The sequence below is a fragment of the Ranitomeya imitator genome, chromosome 10 (genome assembly GCF_032444005.1).
Source record: "Ranitomeya imitator isolate aRanImi1 chromosome 10, aRanImi1.pri, whole genome shotgun sequence".
NCBI lineage: Eukaryota > Metazoa > Chordata > Amphibia > Anura > Dendrobatidae > Ranitomeya > Ranitomeya imitator.
Window position 1 is genome coordinate 26,708,797 of NC_091291.1, and position 19,871 is coordinate 26,728,667.

Genomic DNA, 19,871 nt, shown 5'->3' on the forward strand with positions numbered 1-19,871 from the left:
TGTCCTCCTCCTCCTCGACCTGTCAGCTGCCTTTGACACAGTAGACCATTCCCTATTATTACAGACCCTCTCATCCCTTGGCATCACAGATTTCGCCCTATCCTGGATCTCATCATACCTTACAGACCGGACATTCAGCATCTCCCACTCACACACCACCTCCTCACCTCGCCCACTATCTGTCGGAGTCCCACAAGGTTCAGTCCTAGGGCCCCTGTTCTTCTCCATTTACACCTTTGGCCTGGGACAGCTCATAGAATCTCATGGCTTTCAGTATCACCTCTATGCTGATGACACACAGATCTACATCTCTGGACCAGATATCACCTCCCTACTAACCAGAATCCCTCAATGTCTGTCCACTATTTCATCCTTCTTCTTCCCCAGAATTCATCATCTTTCCCCCATCTCACGCGACCACCCCAACGAACCTATCCATTACAGTAAATGGTTGCCCACTCTCCCCAGTCCCACAAGCTCGCTGCCTCGGGATAATCCTTGACGCTGGTCTCTCCTTCAAACCACATATCCAAGCCCTTTCCACTTCCTGCCAACTTCAACTCAAAAATATTTCATGAATCCTTACATACCTCAACCATGAATTTGCAAAAACCCTAGTGCATGCCCTCATCATCTCTCGCCTTGACTACTGCAACCTCCTGGTCTGTGGCCTCCCCTCTAACACTCTCGCACCCCTCCAATCTATTCTAAACTCTGCTGCCCGACTAATCCACCTGTGCCCCCGCTATTCCCCGGCCTCTCCCCTCTGTTAATCCCTTCACTGGCTCCCCATTGCCCAGAGACTCCAGTACAAAACCCTAACCATGACGTACAAAGCCATCCACAACCTGTCTCCTCCATACATCTGTGACCTCCCGGTACTTATCTACACACAACCTCCGCTCCTCACAAGATCTCCTTCTCTACTCCGCTCTTATCTCCTCTTCCCACAATCGTATACAAGATTTCTCTCGCGTATCACCCCTACTCTGGAACTCTCTACAACAACACATCAGACTCTAGCCTGAAGACCCACCTCTTATGACAAGCCCACAACCTGCAGTAACCACCGATCGACCAAACCGCTGCATGACCAGCTCTATCCTCGCCTACTGTATTCTCACCCATCCCTTGTAGATTGTGAGCCTTCGCGGGCAGGGTCCTCACTCCTCCTGTACCAGTTATGACTTGTATTGTTTAAGATTATTGTACTTGTTTTTATTATGTATACCCCTCCTCACATGTAAAGCGCCATGGAATAAATGGCGCTATAACAATAAATAATAATAATACTGTTACAGCAGAGTTATAGTGTGAATAGCATCAGTATAGTAGAGTTCATCTACTTACAGCAGGTGAATGGTTAACCTCAGATCTAAGCTAGGAAATCTAGGAAATGATTGCAGATAGATGATAAATAAGCAGGAGAGAAATAGTCAGCTGAGAGATATGGATGGTGAGGCAAATTCCAGGGGTCAACATGGAAATTAATATTATGTTTACCTGCTGACTCCAACCCATTACCCTTTATATTATAAGCCTGAGAGGACAGGGTTTTCTTCCACTTTCTACCAGTCTGTCAGATTATTTAATCTTGCATATGTTATATGTATGTAACCCTTTTCATATGTACAGCATCCTGGAATTAATGGTGCTTTAATAATAATAATAATAATATTAATAATAAATACTCAGACAGTGCATAGCTGTCTGAGTCGGTCTTAAAAGACTTTGGATGATAATATCAGGTTATTTGAGAAGTGTGGACTACAGCACTGGGGGCGATCATAGAAGGAAACAGAGATGAATGCTAATAACAGGACTAGTGAGTAGTAGGGGTATTGCTTCTTTCTCCTTGCTCAGATCACCAACTGGCACGGGAAGTCTAACATTCAATGCTTTGGGGAAACATTAAGACAAATTAGGTTTCTACCAGGATGAAGAAAACTGTATCTCCAGTGCTACCTTTTAGAGGCAGCAACCCATTAAAGAGCTTAAGGGCACAGACAGCTGTATAAATCTGACCGAGATCGGACCGCAATGCTCGGATTGGCCATGGCTCTCCCAACCTGAGCATCACATAGAAATACAGTATATGAAGCTGTCGCACTTGAGTCAGAAGAGCCACTGGTCAGTCCATGCATTGCAGTCAAATCTTGGTCAGATGTATATGGCCAATGTCATGATTTCGCCTCCCAGTGTGGTAAGTGGCAGCTCAGTCATCCAACCTGCTGCAGCGGCATGCCGAAGTGTCAGTATCGTGATATACAGCTCAGCCATCCAATCTGGGGCTTGGGCATGCTGGAATGTCAGTATGATGAGTGATAGTCCAGTCAGCCAATCAGGGCCTGGGCATGCTGGGCTTCCTACAAAAGTCTCCTGTTCAGAACTATTCCAGGCTTTTTAGCTGGCTGTCTGCCTCTTGTCTCTGTCAGTTGTAGCTTTGTTCTGTGAGGTATGTGCTTTGTTTCTGACTTCCTGATCTTGTTACCGGGCCTAGGATTCATTGTGACTACTCATATATGTTTTCTCTTTTGCTCTTGACGCTCCCTGACCTCAGGTACCAGACCCCGGACTTGGCAGCTGACTATCCATTGTCTTATCCCTTTATCTTGTCATACCCTCCTGGCATTTGGACCCAGGCCTTTACATGACCACACTTTTGTACCGCCCCTTCGTACAATGAGCCCTCCCTGTATTTGACCTCAGACCTCCTTACCACCCTGGCTCATGGCTTGAGTAGTGACTCAGAGTCACAGCCATCTGACTGTACCTTTAAAGAAGAACTACAATTTAATCAAAATGAAGAGACACCCATCTTTAAACAACTGTTTCTGGGTTCTTGCCCCTCATCAGTATAATGCGGTGTTGTGGTTGGCTGAGTGAGAAATATTCAAGGATACATGCTTATAGCTCTAAGACAAAACATAAGCAGCCAATAGACCATCTACCTTTTTATGTACCATTAGAAAACTGGACTTTCTTTTCCATTTTTCATGTCTTCGACAAGTAAAAAAATTTAAAGGGGTTATCCAGGACCTTTTTTTAATGCTATAGGGCAGGTAGTTGTTAGCTACCTGGTTGTTCTGCCACTTGAAAATCCTTCCAAGTTCAAAGTGGTGTTGGACAATTCCTACCGACGATTCATCTGCTTCCATTGACGTAACGTCAACAGAGCAGATTCTTCTCTTCCACTCTGCTGTGTCGATGGAGCATCATTGTCGGCATCATGTTGACTGACAGTCGGCTCCCCGCAGTTAGGCAGTGATGTCAATCAACATGACGTTCCCAATGACGCCCCATTGACAGAGCATAGAGGATAGAAGGAGCCGCTTTGTTGATGTCACTGTAAGCAGGAGATGTCCATGACTGCTTTGAGTTTGGAGTGATCAACGCACTGTAGAACAGACCGGTAGCTAACAACTACCTGCCAATAAGTACTAACCACTATATAAAAAAAGTCCTGGATAGATCCTTTAAGTTTGATGGAGGGGAGAGGAGTATTCGCTTACACTTTGCATTTGGAATGTCAGCACCCTCCATGGCTTCATGTAGGTAAGGTCTTACTCATCACTGAAGGGTTTCAGTCTATGATAATTGCTATTGACAAGAGCGGTTTTGTGTCACTGTATGAAACCATAATGTCTTCTGTGTATGAAAGCGAGTGCTTCCTGCATTCATCATGTGTGATACAGTATCAGTGAAGTGCCACCCATCGCAGGAGCACCTGTGCTCACGTGGAGTGGGTGTGACACTCACACAAACAGGAAGAGATCCTGCGCTGTGGATCTGTCACTCTCTGCTTTCAGGTCACTGACTATATAGAACTTTACACCCATAACTTTTCACATTGATTTTCAGCCTCTTCCTACTCCCCTTGACTCATTTTCACTTTCCCATAACTGTAACTCCCAACATCTACTTCTGCGCCTCATTCCTTTACTTCCTCTTCTCCGACTCGACGCTTTGTGCCTGCCCTGATCTTCTTCATCGTGGGACTCCTTTTGCTCCGCAGACCTAAGCCTCTTTTATATCTGAGGTTTCCCCTACTATTGATCCTAATTCTTTTGGCCCCCTTATATACCCATGCACACATTACATGGAAGGCACAACGGCAACCTGGACAGAAAGACGATGGAGAAGCTCATACAGGGGCTGGATGGATTATCAAGGCTTAATGGGGTCCCCCAATTGCAAAGGAGTCACCCCTACCTTCCAGACATTACACGGGACACAAAGGAGCATCTGCGGCAAATTCTAGATAAGACCCCGGATCTGGGTCAGAACCCGTACCTGCAGGTGACAGTGAACAGTCTACTGGCCAAGACAGCACAATGCTCGGAAATGGTGAATATGGAAGGCAGAATGGCCAGGTAAGTGCAAAGCCGAATATATGGTCAGCAGAGCTGGAGTTATCATTGCCATTGACAATTTGATCAATTGTGGTATCTCAATTGGAATGAGATTCATAGATCTTAATATTACTTTATTTTGTGACAACTGGCAATCTCCACCTTGCTATATATATATATATATATATATATATATATATATATATATATATTGTTTACAAAGACATAACTGTATGTTGTACATAGGGCACTGATAAAGGTGGAACACGCATGTGTCATCCAATGTGGTCTTTGACACCAGGAGCTTGGTGCAAAAGACCAGGTGCTGGAGACCCCACAAATCCAAAACATATTCATAAATTTGCAAAATATGAAAGGTATACAGCCACAGGGAATGCCGAGGTTGCCGCCGTCTAACCGAAAATTAGTGAGTAGAGATGAGCGACTCGATCCTCAAAGGATCGAGTTTGAGTTGAATTTCATGAAATTTTCGATTTCATGCAAATACTGACATTTGGTGTGATTTGGTTCACACACAAAAACTTGCCCAGCACCATTTCCCACACTGCTGAAGTATCAGAGAGCAGGCTCATGTCATTTTGCAGAGTCGCAGGGCCTCCCCATAACGCCAAGCACCTATGACATATAGCGGATTATCACACTTTGCACAGTGGTGGTCAGTGGTACCGTGTGCCATCACAGACCAGCGGCTCCCAGTGGAGCACAGTCTATAAGGCAGAGTCAATCTCCATCTCCAGTCACTGAGTAATTCTCTCTCCTGTAGAGTGCAAGCTCTTATGGTCAGTGGGGTCCTTTCTCTCCTGTAAAGTGTAAGCTCTTATGGTCAGTGGGGTCCTCTCTCTCCTGTAGAGTGTAAGCTCTTATGGTCAGTGGAGTCCTCTCTCTCCTGTAGAGTGTAAGCTCTTATGGTCAGTGGGGTCCTCTCTCTCCTGTATAGTGTAAGCTCTTATGGTCAGTGGAGTCCTCTCTCTCCTGTAGAGTGTAAGCTTTTATGGTCAGCGGGGTCCTCTCTCTCCCGTAGAGTGTAAGCTCTTATGGTCAGCGGGGTCCTCTCTCTCCTGTAGAGTGTAAGCTCTTATGGTCAGCGGGGTCCTCTCTCTCCTGTAGAGTGTAAGCTCTTATGGTCAGCGGGGTCCTCTCTCTCTCGTAGAGTGTAAGCTCTTATGGTCAGTGGGGTCCTCTCTCTCTCCTGTAGAGTGTAAGCTCTTATGGTCAACAGGGTCCTCTCTCTCCCGTAGAGTGTAACCTCCAATGGTCAGTGGGGTCCTCTCTCTCTCTCTCCTGTAGAGTGTTAGCTCTTATGGTCAGTGGGGTCCTCTCTCTCTCTCTCTCTCTCTCTCTCTCCTGTAGAGTGTAAGCTCTTAAGGTCAGTGGGGTCCTCTCTCTCTATCTCCTGTAGAGTGTAAGCTCTTATGGTCAGCAGGGTCCTCTCTCTCTTGTAGAGTGCAAGCTCCTATGGTCAGTGGGGTCCTCTCTCTCCTGTAGAGTGTAAGCTCCTATGGTCAGCGGAGTCCTCTCTCTCCTGTAGAGTGTAAGCTCTTATGATCAGCAGGGTCCTCTCTCTCTTGTAGCGTGCAAGCTCTTATGGTCAGTGGGGTCCTCTCTCTCCTGTAGAGTGTAAGCTCAAATGGTCAGTGGGGTTCTCTCTCTCCTGTAGAGTGTAAGCTCTTATGGTCAGTGGGGCCCTCTCACTCCTGTAGAGTGTAATCTCTTATGGTCAGTGGGGTCCTCTCTCTCTCCTGTAGAGTGTAAGCTCTTATAATCAGTGGGGTCCTCTCTCTCTCCTGTAGAGTGTAAGCTCTTATGGTCAGCGGAGTCCTCTCTCTCCTGTAGAGTGTAAGCTCTTATGATCAGCGGGGTCCTCTCTCTCCTGTAGAGTGTAAGCTCTTATGGTCAGCGGGGTCCTCTCTCTCCTGTAGAGTGTAAGCTCTTATGGTCAGTGGGGTCCTCTCTCTCCTGTAGAGTGTAAGCTCTTATGGTCAGTGGGGTCCTCTCTCTCCTGTAGAGTGTAAGCCCTTATGGTCAGCGGGGTCCTCTCTCTCCTGTAGAGTGTAAGCTCTTACGGTCAGTGGGGTCCTCTCTCTCCTGTAGAGTGTAAGCTCTTATGATCAGTGGGGTCCTCTCTCTCTCCTGTAGAGTGTAAGCTTTTATGGTCAGTGGGGTCCTCTCTCTCCTGTAGAGTGTAAGCTCTTATGGTCAGTGGGGTCCTCTCTCTCCTGTAGAGTGTAAGCTCTTATGATCAGTGGGGTCCTCTCTCTCTCCTGTAGAGTGTAAGCTCTTATGGTCAGTGGGGTCCTCTCTCTCTCCTGTAGAGTGTAAGCTCTTATGGTCAGTGGGGTCCTCTATCTCCTGTAGAGTATTAGCTCTTATGGTCAGTGGAGTCCTCTCTCTCTCTCCAGTAGAGTGTAAGCTCTTATGGTCAGTGGGGTCCTCTCTCTCTCTCCTGTAGAGTGTAAGCTCTTATGGTCAGCGGGGTCCTCTCTCTCTCCTGTAGAGTGTAAGATCTTATGGTCAGTGGGGTCCTCTCTCTCCTGTAGAGTGTAAGCTCTTATGGTCAGTGGGGGTTCTCTCTCTCCTGTAGAGTGTAAGCTCTTATGGTCAGTGGGGTCCTCTCTCTCCTGTAGAGTGTAAGTTCTTATGGTCAGTGGGGTCCTCTCTCTCCTGTATAGTGTAAGCTCTTATGGTCAGCGGGGTCCTCTCTCTCCTGTAGAGTGTAAGCTCTTATGGTCAGTGGGGTCCTCTCTCTCTCTCCTGTAGAGTGTAAGTTCTTATGGTCAGTGGGGTCCTCTCTCTCCTGTAGAGTGTAAGCTCTTATGGTCAGTGGGGGTCCTCTCTCTCCTGTAGAGTGTAAGCTCTTATGGTCAGTGGGGTCCTCTCTCTCCTGTAGAGTGTAAGCTCTTATGGTCAGTGGAGTCCTCTCTCTCCTGTAGAGTGTAAGTTCTTATGGTCAGTGGGGTCCTCTCTCTCCTGTATAGTGTAAGCTCTTATGGTCAGCGGGGTCCTCTCTCTCCTGTAGAGTGTAAGCTCTTATGGTCAGTGGGGTCCTCTCTCTCTCTCCTGTAGAGTGTAAGTTCTTATGGTCAGTGGGGTCCTCTCTCTCCTGTATAGTGTAAGCTCTTATGGTCAGCGGTGCCCTCTCTCTCCTGTAGAGTGTAAGCTCCTATGATCAGCGGGTCCTCTCTCTCTCTCCCTACATGTATTGAGGACATTTTGAAAATTTTGAATTTCAAAATTTCCGCTCATCTTCAGTAGTGAGAGACTGAGTCATTATGGCTGTGAATAACAATCTGAATTCCAGACCTGTAGATGACACTTCAGTATTATATTATAAGGGCTTGCTCACAGGAGTGTATAAATCAAACGAGTGTAATGCGAGAAAATGTCACATTGCACTCTGACCAATGTTATTCAGCGAGTCAGTGCAGATCTGAGTTTTCCCTCAGCTGGACTCGGGCTTAGGAAAAAAATCGAAGCATGCTGTGAGTGGATGCGAGAATCAGATCGCACTTGCCAATACAAGTCAATAGGTGCAGAAAGAAAAAAATTGGACGGCACGCCGACTATATGTATGCTATCCAATTTTTACTCATACATCTCAAAAGAAACCCGACATTTCATCAGCCAAGTACAGTAAATTCACAGCTAGAACCCACAGAATAGAGAGATAGATGATAGATATATAGAATAGTATTGATAAATACATAGAATATGTAGAATACATAGATGTCCTGTAGATATATAATTTCACAAGCCCCCTACATATAATAAACTTGCACCCTTTAGTGCCTTTTATGTGTTTAGGACAGGGGTGAGCAATTAATTTTTCCAAGGGGTCACATGCAACACCATAGCTGTTGTGTAGATCCAAACTAATAGGCTGAAATTAATTTGGCTTAATATTAATATTAACATGTTAATTATAATAATTTTATATTTATATTAATTGTATCACTTAATATTGATCAGAATTAAGTACGCTGACATCCCCTATACACCGTATGAGACCATACACAGCACCCCTATATACCGTAAGAGCCCTCACACAACCCCTATACACAGTATGAACCTGCACACAGCCCCTTTATACACAGTATGTGTCGCCACATTGCCTCCTATATACAGCATGAGCCCCCACATAGCCTCCTACATACAGTGTGAGCCCCCACATTGCCCCCTTTATAAAGCCTGAGCCCCACATAACCTCCCATACACAGCTTGAGCCCACACATAGCTGTCATGGGGTTACTGCGACATAGAGGTGCAAGAAGACCACAGCATTAGATTTCTCCTACTCCTGCAGTGAATAGAAGCACTTCACCTTCAAATTTCTTTTGGCAGTGAAGGGGTTAATCTGCTCTGTTGAGAGCTACTGGAGCTTTAAGGCTCTCAGCTGTGCACTGTTAGCCACTCGCATCTCCTATATAATCTGGGTCCTGGCTAGCACTCATTGTCAGAGATAGCTTATGCTGCAAGACTGGAGGTTGTTGGTAGTTGCTATTGGAGAAGACGTTTGGTGGATTTATCGGTGACTGTTGCTAGGTTTTGAGTGTGTGATAATTCCCTTTCTTCTTCTACTTTGATTTAACCCAATCCTCCACTCCCCGGTGTTTACCTCTGTTGTTTCTGTGAGTATATTTGTATGATTGGTATTTTCAAATATCTCTGTTCATATTACTTTGTTAGTCTGGTTGATGTAGTATGGTACACTACTACTCCGCTCTTCCCTGGATCGGGGAAGGGTACAGACTGAGGGTGGATTTAGGAGATAAGACAAGGTATGTGGCCCTGGAATCTTCACCATGAGAAGTAATCCGGGGAGCAGGGCAAGCTAGGGCGTCCATAGCGTTATGGACAGGGAAGGAGCCCGTGGTCAAGGGACACCCGATAAAAGAGTTGTGACACTGTCCTACGCATGGTCTGTGTGCCGTCCGATTTCTTTCTTGCACCCATTGACTTGCATTGGCGAGTGCAAATCTCGCATCCACTCCCAGCATGCAGCGATTTTTTTCCATAGTCCGATTAGAGCTGAGGAAATATGTGCAGATCAGCACTGACTCATTGAATAACATTGGTCAGAGCGCAACGCAATGTTTTCTCAATGGTCTGCTTTATACGCTAATGTGGGCGAGAATTGAATTTTAAAGTGAAATATGAACGACTACCAATACGCTTCAGATGTAGCAGAGCTGAACTTGTTTGTAGTGCCCCATGATATCTCAGTGGACTTGTCAACAATCCACTCTAAAATAGCAGGTAACACAAGGTGGTAGAATGATGCACTGTGCCAAATGACAAACTCCTCTATTTTTCAATTAAAGCAATATTTTGAGCAAAAAAAAATCTTTTGATTTGATTGGATGACACTCGTACGTGAAAATCGGACATCTGAATGAGCCCTAAAGAAGAAGACTTAATTGATTTATGGACACTTCTAAACTACATTTACTGTTATAAAAATAACTAATCACTACTTATAAAAAATATGAGAAAAGGAGGATGTAGAAGAAGTGTCTCACTTCCCTCTACAGATACAGACATACACTATTTGTGGAAGTATTGGGGCATAACACTCAACAGAGAATCAGTCAGTGAGCTCGTTCTGACATTGGACGTTTGAAACTATTTTATCTGTCTTTTTCTGAGCTCCTTTCAGCTCATTTATGACCACAGGTCATATTAAAGTTTGTTGTGTTGGAAAGCAAAAAGCCTGTAAAAGCCAAACAGGGCAAAATGTGTAAAGAACCCAAAATGCAAAAACAATTCTTAGCCCAAAATATATCCATTTAAATTTAAAAAAAAATGCCCCAAAAGTTTGCTAACCCCTTTAATGATAAAATTCAGTTTTTTCCTTAATTGCCCCAGTATATAACATCCAGCCCCTCAACATCTGGTATATAGCATCTGACCCCTCTTACCCCGGTGTATAAAATTTGTCTACACATCCTCCTGTATAGAATATTCAGCCGTACATCACCATGCACAATGACAAACATCAGATAGAGTGGTGTAAAGTCGCCACCAATGAACTCTGGAGTGAATGTGTTCTGTACATTGGCGGATCGCACTTCTCTATCTGGTAGTTATCGGATGAGTCTGAGTTTGTCAAAAGTAGGCAGCGTTATCAACAAAGAAATATACAAAGGTTAGAAAAATACTTCCTTATTGCCGCTGAAAAACCTTCTGAATAGACAAGTACAAAGTCAACAATGAAGAAGCATGGAACGGCTGGAGGTTACTTCCTGCTGATAGTATCAGATTAGTGATGAGCGAATATACTCGTTACTCGAGATTTCTCGAGCACGCTCGGGGGTCCTCCGAGTATTTTTTAGTGCTCGGAGATTTAGTTTTTCTTGCCGCAGCTCAATGATTTACATGTGTTAGCCAGCATAAGTACATGTGGGGGTTGCCTGGTTGCTAGGGAATCCCCACATGTACTTTGTACTTATGCTGGCTAACAGATGTAAATCATTCAGCTGCGGCAAGAAAAACTAAATCTCCGAGCACTAAAAAATACTCGGAGGACCCCCGAGCGCGCTCGAGAAATCTCGAGTAACGAGTATATTCGCTCATCACTATATCTGATTCAAATTCCATATGAATCTATTAGAAGAAAAAAATTGTTATAAAATGTGAGACGCGCAGAGAACAAAATGATCATCTGGGTATTATATCACAGATCTCTATAACAGTGATCCAAAAGGCACAACATAACGCAGAAGTCAATCCGGCCGAACCTGTTCTCTCAGAGCATTGATCCAGATTTTGGAACAATCCCCCAAAGGCAGAACATAAGAAGAAACTTTTCTCAAAATCCTTTGATCATATTTCTCTGATAGGATATATTACAAAGTGTCTAATAAGTTACTTTCATAAAAATAAACATTAAAATGACGGTTACTCCTAAGGGTCTGTGCACACGTTGTGAATTTTGCTGCTGATCCGCAGCGGATTGACCACTGTGGATTTGCAGCAGTTTTCCATGAGTTTACAGTACATGTAAACCTATGGAAAACCAAATCTGCTGTGCCCACGGTGCGGAAAAAAAACGAGTGGAAACGTATCGTTGTTTATTCGCAACATGTCAATTCTTTGTGTGGATTCCGCAGCGGTTTGCATCTGCTCATCAATAGGAATCCGCAGGTGTAAAACCGCAGGTGGAATCCACACAAAAAACGTGGAAAATACGTGGTAAATCCGCGGTAATTCCGCAGTAAATCCGCAGTGCGATTTTCCTGCGGATTTACCAAAATCAATGCAGAAAAATCCGCACACCTTTCCGCAGCGTGTGCACATAGCCTTAAGGATGCCGTCATTTTTTTCTATTGCACTTTCATTTTTTTCCTCCTTTTCGTCTGAGAGCCATACATTTTTTTTTTATTTTTCCTTCAGGACAGCTCTTTTAAGCTATGTGCACACGTTCAGGATTTCTTGCAGAAAATTCCTGAGAAAAACCTGACATTTTCTGCAAGAAATCTGCATGCGTTTTTGCTGCGTTTTTGCTGCGTTTTTGCCACGTTTTTGATGCGTTTTTTTCCGGACATTTCGCAAACCGCAAAATTAATGAACATGCTGCGTTTTTTACCGTGATGCGTTTTTTTCGCGGAAATAAAACGCATCATGTGCACAAAACATGCGGAATTCATTCTAAATGATGGGATGCTTATTGTATGCTTTTTTTTGTGGTTTTATAGCATTTTTATCGGGAAAAAACGCGAAAAAACAGCAACGTGTGCACACAGCCTAAGGGTTTGTTTTTTGCTGGACGTGTTGCAGTTTTGTAAGATACCATCCTTTTTACCATATAATGTTTGGAAAGACAGGAATACAATTCCATGTTAGATGAAACGGTTAATAAAAGCAATTCCAATATTGTTTCTTTGGGTTCGTTTTTAAAGTGTTAGTAATGCACTAAAAACTATCGGGCAATAATGATTCACGGGGTCGGTACGATGACAGCGATGCCAGATTTGTACCGGTTGTTTTATTATTATTACTATTACTATTATTATTATTATTATTATTATTATTTGCATTTATTTTACTTTATTTTGTTTTGTTTGTTTTATTATTTGCATTTATTTGCATTCATTTTATTTTGTTTTATTATTTTTATTTATTTATTTTTGTTTTATTTTATTTTGTTTGTTATATTATTATTTTTATTTATTTTATTTTTATTTATTTTTATTTTATTTTTTGTTTTGTTTGTTTCATCATTATTATTTTAGCAGCTTAAAAAAATTCTGAAATCTTCAAAAAAAGCTTTTTTATTTTTCTGTCAATGAAGCTGTTTTGTTTTTTAGCCTGGTGACCTTTAGCTTTTACTGGTACAATTTAGAGGTATATCTGACATTTAGATTGTTTTTTGGAGGAGGTATGGCGACCGAAAAAACAGCATTATATAATGATTGGATTTCCAAATGATCCATCTGATCTTCTCCAATGCAGGTGGAGTTACCATGTTTCATTTAGTCTCACCACATTTGTATCTCGCTTTTTTTTTTCCGTTTCTGTTCTCGACATACTTTAGGTCTTGAAAACTTTTCTTATGGCACTTCATGATGAAGTGTCATAAACATATCATTCATTCTCTGAGCTGAAATATCCTGCATGTCTATTGCTCCAGTCCCTGACAGCAAGCAGCTTGGATGGTATCTGAGTCATTCTATCTTCGGCATTGAATCCTGCATATATCTATATTTGTTAGTCATCCTATTATGCATTTGTTTGTGTTTATAGATATTTAACTCACTTTTGCATGCCCTTACTCAGAGAGATCACATAACTGTTTCAAAGTGGTTTATGATCCATGTAGACCTGGACATTTGTTTATCTGATCACTACATTTATTGTGTCCTGTTGTCTCAACTGAGTTAGATTGATTGCTAACGAGCTTTAACACAAAAAAAAAAAAAAAAAGAGATCTAAGGGCTAGCCTTCTATAAATGTAGATTTAGCTTGGGGATGCATTCGTGCAGGGGTGCATTCGTGCACTGTTATTCGTGTATTTTTTATTCAAAGTACTTTTTTTTCTAAGTACTCGGCAGTTATAACATGGCAGTTAGACAGAAAACTAAATCTAATCCATATTCACTTGAAACAGCACAAATACTCACCATATTTATTTGTATAATCTATATTCTGGCTGCTGCATTCACTCACATTCACCGCCCTCGCATTAACTCTCTACACTCCATCCATATCGGCCCCTCTGTCCTTGCCTCTCCTATGTATAGCACTCATGCTCTGTTCACATTGCTCAACAGCACAGATCCATTCAGTCCCACCATCCAACACAAGAGACGCTCTCACAAATCACTTAACCATCTGCTCACTCTTTCAATCCTCCTTCTCCTAGTCGCTGGAGACATATCTCCAAACCCCGGCCCCCCATGTTATAGCCAGTCAAACCTCCCAATTGCTACACCCAGAAACCCCTCTAACCTTATTAATATTCCCTGCATGCCTGCTGTCTCTTTCAATTGTGCCCTTTGGAATTCTCGCTCTGTGTGTAATAAACTCTCCTTCATTCATGACTTCTTCCTTTCTAATTCTCTTAATCTCCTGGCTCTTACTGAAACCTGGATCCAGCAGTCAGACACCACTGCTGCTGCTGCTCTTTCATATGGTGGACTACACTTTTCTCATACCCCAAGATCAGACAACAGAGCAGGTGGAGGCGTTGGCCTGCTCCTTTCACCCAAATGTACTTTCCAAGTTATGACCCAAGTACCCTCACTTGTCTTCCCTTCCTTTGAGGTCCATGTGGTCGGACTCTACGTCCCCTTCTCCATGCGAGTGGCGGTGGTGTATCGTCCTCCCGGCCCCTCTCATCAGTTCCTGGATCACTTTGCCACCTGGCTTCCACACTTTCTCTCCTGTGACACCCCCACCCTTATCATGGGTGATTTCAACATCCCCATTGCCTCTCCCCTCTCCCCATCTGCTTCTCACCTTTTATCTCTATCCTCCTCTTTTGGCCTCTCGCAGCATACTAACTCTCCAACACATGAAGATGGAAACTCCCTTGACTTGGTCTTCTCCCGACTTTGCTCAGTGGATGATTTCACAAACTCCCCTCTCCCGCTCTCTGACCACAACCTTCTTTCATTCTCTATCAAGAACTGCCATCCTGCTCAGGTCACCCCCACTTTCCACACTTATAGAAACATACAGGCCATTAACACCCAGAAACTTATGAAGAACTTGCAGTCCTCATTGGCCCCTATCTCCTCCATCTCATGTCCTGATTCTGCATTGAAGCATTACAATGAAACCCTGCAAAGTGCTCTGGATGAAGCTGCTCCTCCTATACATAAAACAACTCGGCACAGACGGCAACAACCGTGGCACACGCTGCAAACACGTTTCCTGCAGCGGTGCTCCAGGTGCGCAGAACGTCTGTGGAGAAAATCTAATCTACCCGAAGATTTCATCCATTATAAGTTCATGCTAAAGACATACAATTCTGCCCTTCACCTCTCCAAACAAACCTACTTCAACACCCTCATCACCTCCCTGTCCAATAACCCTAAACGTCTCTTTGACACGTTCCAGTCCCTACTCAACCCAAGAGAGCAGGCCCCAACCACTGATCTCCGTGCTGACGATCTGGCCAATTACTTCAAAGAAAAAATTGACCACATTCGACAGGAAATCATCTCCCAATCTCTTCATACCATGCACTGTCCTCCCTCCCCCACTGCATCTAGTTCACTCTCTGACTTTGAAGCAGTTACAGAAGAAGAAGTAAGCAGGCTCCTTGCATCTTCTCGCCCGACCACTTGCACCAGTGACCCCATTCCGTCACATCTCCTCCAGTCCCTTTCCCCGGCTGTCACCTCTCACTTAACAAAAATATTCAACCTTTCCCTCACTTCCGGTATTTTTCCCTCCTCATTTAAGCATGCCATCATACATCCATTACTTAAAAAACCATCCCTCGATCAAAACTGTGCCGCTAATTATAGACCTGTCTCTAATCTTCCCTTCATCTCTAAACTCCTCGAACGCCTGGTCCACTCCCGTCTTACCCGCTATCTCTCAGATAACTCTCTTCTCGACCCTCTTCAATCTGGCTTCCGCTCTTTACACTCTACTGAAACTGCCCTCACTAAAGTCTCTAATGACCTACTAACAGCTAAATCTAATGGTCACTACTCCATGCTAATTCTCTTGGATCTCTCTGCAGCATTCGACACTGTGGATCATCAGCTCCTCCTCACTATGCTCCGCTCCATCGGCCTCAAGGACACAGTTCTCTCCTGGTTCTCCTCCTATCTCTCTGACCGATCCTTCACTGTATGTTTTGCTGGTTCCTCCTCCTCTCACCTTCCCCTTACTGTTGGGGTTCCTCAAGGATCAGTCCTAGGCCCCCTACTCTTCTCGTTGTATACTGCCCCTATTGGACAAACAATCAGTAGATTTGGTTTCCAGTACCATCTCTATGCTGATGACACCCAATTATACACTTCTTCTCCTGATATCACACCGACCTTTTTAGAAAACACCAGTGATTGTCTTACCGCTGTCTCTAACATCATGTCCTCCCTCTATCTGAAACTAAACCTGTCAAAAACTGAACTCCTCGTGTTCTCTCCCTCTACTAACCTACCTTTGCCAGACATTGCCATCTCCGTGTGCGGTTCCACCATTACTCCAAAGCAACATGCCCGCTGCCTTGGGGTCATCCTTGATTCTGACCTTTCATTCACCCCCTACATCCGATCACTGGCTCGCTCTTCTTACCTGCATCTCAAAAACATTTCTAGAATTCGCCCTTTTCTTACTTTCGACTCTGCAAAAACTCTTACTGTTTCACTTATTCATTCTCGTCTGGACTATTGTAACTCTCTACTAATCGGCCTCCCTCTTGCAAAACTCTCCCCGCTCCAATCTGTCCTGAATGCTGCAGCCAGGATCATATTCCTCACCAACCGTTACACCGATGCCTCTACCCTGTGCCAGTCATTACACTGGCTACCCATCCACTCCAGAATCCAGTACAAAACTACTACCCTCATCCACAAAGCACTCCATGGCTCAGCACCACCCTACATCTCCTCCCTGGTATCAGTCTACCACCCTACCCGTGCCCTCCGCTCCGCTAATGACCTCAGGTTAGCATCCTCAATAATCAGAACCTCCCACTCCCGTCTCCAAGACTTTACACGTGCTGCGCCGATTCTTTGGAATGCACTACCTAGGTTAATACGATTAATCCCCAATCCCCACAGTTTTAAGCGTACCCTAAAAACTCATTTGTTCAGACTGGCCTACCGCCTCAATGCATTAACCTAACGATCCCTGTGTGGCCTATTTATAATTAAAAAAAAAAAATAAAAAAAAAAAGTTCCTCGCATCATGTTCTCATACACTTTATGCAGTTAATAGCCCTCTGTGTCTGTACTGCTACATACTTAGGCAGGTAACTGGTTCTTGCAGCTTTACATGAACACCTGAGCCTTACACTATAGCTGGTCCGAATAACTAAAGCAATTGTTACCATCCACCTCTCGTGTCTCCCCTTTTCCCCATAGTTTGTAGCTTGCGAGCAGGGCCCTCACTCCTCCTGGTATCTGTTTTGAACTGTGATTTCTGTTATGCTGTAATGTCTATTGTCTGTACAAGTCCCCTCTATAATTTGTAAAGCGCTGCGGAATATGTTGGCGCTATATAAATAAAAATTATTATTATAATTATTATTATAAGTGTCCACTTTAGTTCCCCATCTGCGACAAATTCATTCCAATGTAGAAAGAATTGTAATTTAACCCTTTGAGCTACATAGTTGGTCACTGGGTGAGAACCCTCCGGGGGGGTCACATATCAGTCTGCGCAAAATGATCGTTTCCCATTGATAATAATGAGTAGAAACTTTACATTTATTGCCACAATCTGCAGTGCCGCAAATTGCATGCGCTGTTTATCTCATGCACTCACAAATCACTTTTGCGGTGCTCTCTCTCTGTAAGAAGAGCTTCTTCAGCAGCTGCAGCAGGTCTCATCTATTTCTATGTCCCTTCTTAGTGAGAAGGATGAAAGAGTTTCAGTTGAACAGTGGATACGAATCTCTTCCCATAATTGTTGGAAAAGAGGTTCCGCAGCAGCCTATGCGTGTTTAATACAGAACCTATACAGAACATATTGTATACCCCTTTATTACGAGTTAATGGAATGTCAAGGCCTGTAGAAGTGTACTCAGTCCATGTGGCAGTCCTACGTAAAAAAAACCCAGATATGTTATCTGCTTTTTTTTACATAGGACTGTCACAAGGACTGAGATAACAAACACATTGTTATATCGCCATGAATCCTGCCAAGTGACAATCTCATCTCTTCTCCATGTCATCTCTGCTACATCTGTAACTTAATAATGGTTTAATGCAGAAACTTTATAGACCAGTCTCCTCGTGTGTGTCCACATGATAAAGGAGCTGGCTAACTGCTCATTTCACTAGCAAAGCCAGCCCCCTTCTCTGTCTGTACATCGTCTGTGTCAGGGGAAAGGGGCTGGCTTGGCCAGTGAAATAGGCAGTTACACAGCCCTTTTTATAACATGTCAACATACATGCTCTCTCCTGTGCCAAAACTGGAAGTGTAGCTGCGGGTACCAAAGGCCAGTGAACGGGGGCATAGGAGCTGCTCCCACACCATAGCCAAGTGCTGCTCCACTGAATCTGGATCAGTTTTTCTTTTTCTTCTGTGCCCCTCCATTCCAAAGTTATACCCCCTGGTAATAATGATGAAAATATTCATGGACGTGGCCATTTTGATTGACCAGCCTCCAAGGAACAAAAGCAAACGCCCACAGAGAAGTCCAGTTGGTTGAAAAGAAAATTTTATTTGAAGTGAGCATAACTTTGTAACAGAGGGGCACAGAAGAAAAAGAAAAACTGATCCAGAACCAATGTAGGAGTGGCAAATGGAGGAGGTACTAGTCTAATTATTTTTTAAAATCCAGTGAACGGGGACCTTTAAATGCAGAAGTCAAATTCTAAGGCCGGCGTCACACTCGGCGTAAGACATTACGGAACGTATTATACGTCCGTAATACGCGCGTAATACGCCAAAATGTCTCCGTAATCTCTTTCCGTAGTTCTTGCGTAGCCTAGGTGTGGTCGCGTATTTTGCGCATGTACTGGTCCGTGTGTAATCCGTATGTGATCCGTATTGCGTTTTTGACACGCACCATCACAAAATGGACATTTAACGGTTTTCAGGCCTGCAAATCATTTAAACCATCATTAACAACCCTATTTAAGCCCTCGACAACAGGTGTACCCCTCCCATCTGCCCTATATGTTCTCTAGCATATTTTGGCTGTGTTACTTTGACCTTACAAACATGTCTGACCATGTGTATTTAAGCACAACTCAGCGGGTGTTGCTTCACTGGGTGTTGTCTCGTCGCTTTGGCCAGCCATATCCGGTCAATGTAGATCCGCGAAGGAGGAGACGAAGATTGTGGGTGCATCCTCTATTGACCCAACGCCAGAGTAAAGGACATTTCCAGAGACTATATTCAGCTTTGAGGGCCCATCCAGACAAATTTTACCTGTATACTCGCATGTCCATCAGGACTTTTGACATGTTGATGGAGATGTTACGTCCTGGGCTCACCTATCAGGACACCTGGATGAGAAAAGCCATCTCTGCTGAGGAGCGTCTGCTCCTAACATTACGGTATGTTTTTTTACCTTTTATATTTTTTTTGGTTTGCAAATGTGTTTTGTCCTAATATGTTTCAGGTACTTTACTTGGGCATGAAGCCACAAGCACCGTTCTAAAAATGGGGGTCATATTAGAGTATCGTAAAATAATGTGAAATGACCCTTTTTGCTTAGTCAATAATGACTGAGAAAATTAAATAGACACTTGTGCTTATTCCTGTTTTCATATTCCTCATGTTTTGTTTGTGCTTTTTGTTCTTGTTTTGCAGCTTCCTGTCCACAGGCTTGTCCTATGCGGGTCTACACCTGGAGTTTCTCATTGGGCGTTCGACAATTTCATGCATTGTTAGGACAACCTGTTCCCAAATATGGCTGCAACTTAATGAAGTTGTGATGCCTGAGCCAAAAATGGAGGATTGGCTCAAAATCGCCACTGGTTTCCAAAATAATTGTGACTTCCCTAACTGCATTGGAGCTGTTGATGGGAAACATATCAGGGTGCGTAAGCCGCCGAACTCTGGTTCCCAATTCTACAATTATAAGCAGTTTTTCTCTGTAGTTCTGTTAGCAGTTGCTGACAGCAACTACAGGTTTATAATTGTAGACATTGGGGCCTATGGGCGAACTGGAGACTCTAGGGTCTTCAATTCGTCCATAATGGGTCGGCGACTACGTGACAACCAGTTGAACCTCCCACCACCACAACAACTCCCAGGCTCCAATGCGGAAGCAGTGCCTTTTGTTTTGGTTGGAGATGAGGCCTTCCAACTGACGAGGCACGTCATGAGGCCTTACCCCAGGCGCAACCTTGACCACCGGCGTAGGGT

The 19,871-nt window shown here is 43.9% G+C and overlaps 1 protein-coding gene across 1 annotated transcript in view; it reads left to right on the plus strand.

Annotated features, from left to right (window-relative positions):
• The first annotated feature begins 3,753 nt into the window (after positions 1-3,753).
• CBLC (Cbl proto-oncogene C) overlaps positions 3,754-19,871 on the plus strand; it is a 49,485-nt gene continuing 33,367 nt past the window's right edge. Inside the window, exon 1 of the mRNA XM_069742547.1 lies at positions 3,754-4,373. Coding sequence (XP_069598648.1) covers positions 4,087-4,373 — 287 coding nt within the window. The 5' untranslated portion in view covers positions 3,754-4,086. The remainder of the gene's footprint in view (positions 4,374-19,871) is intronic.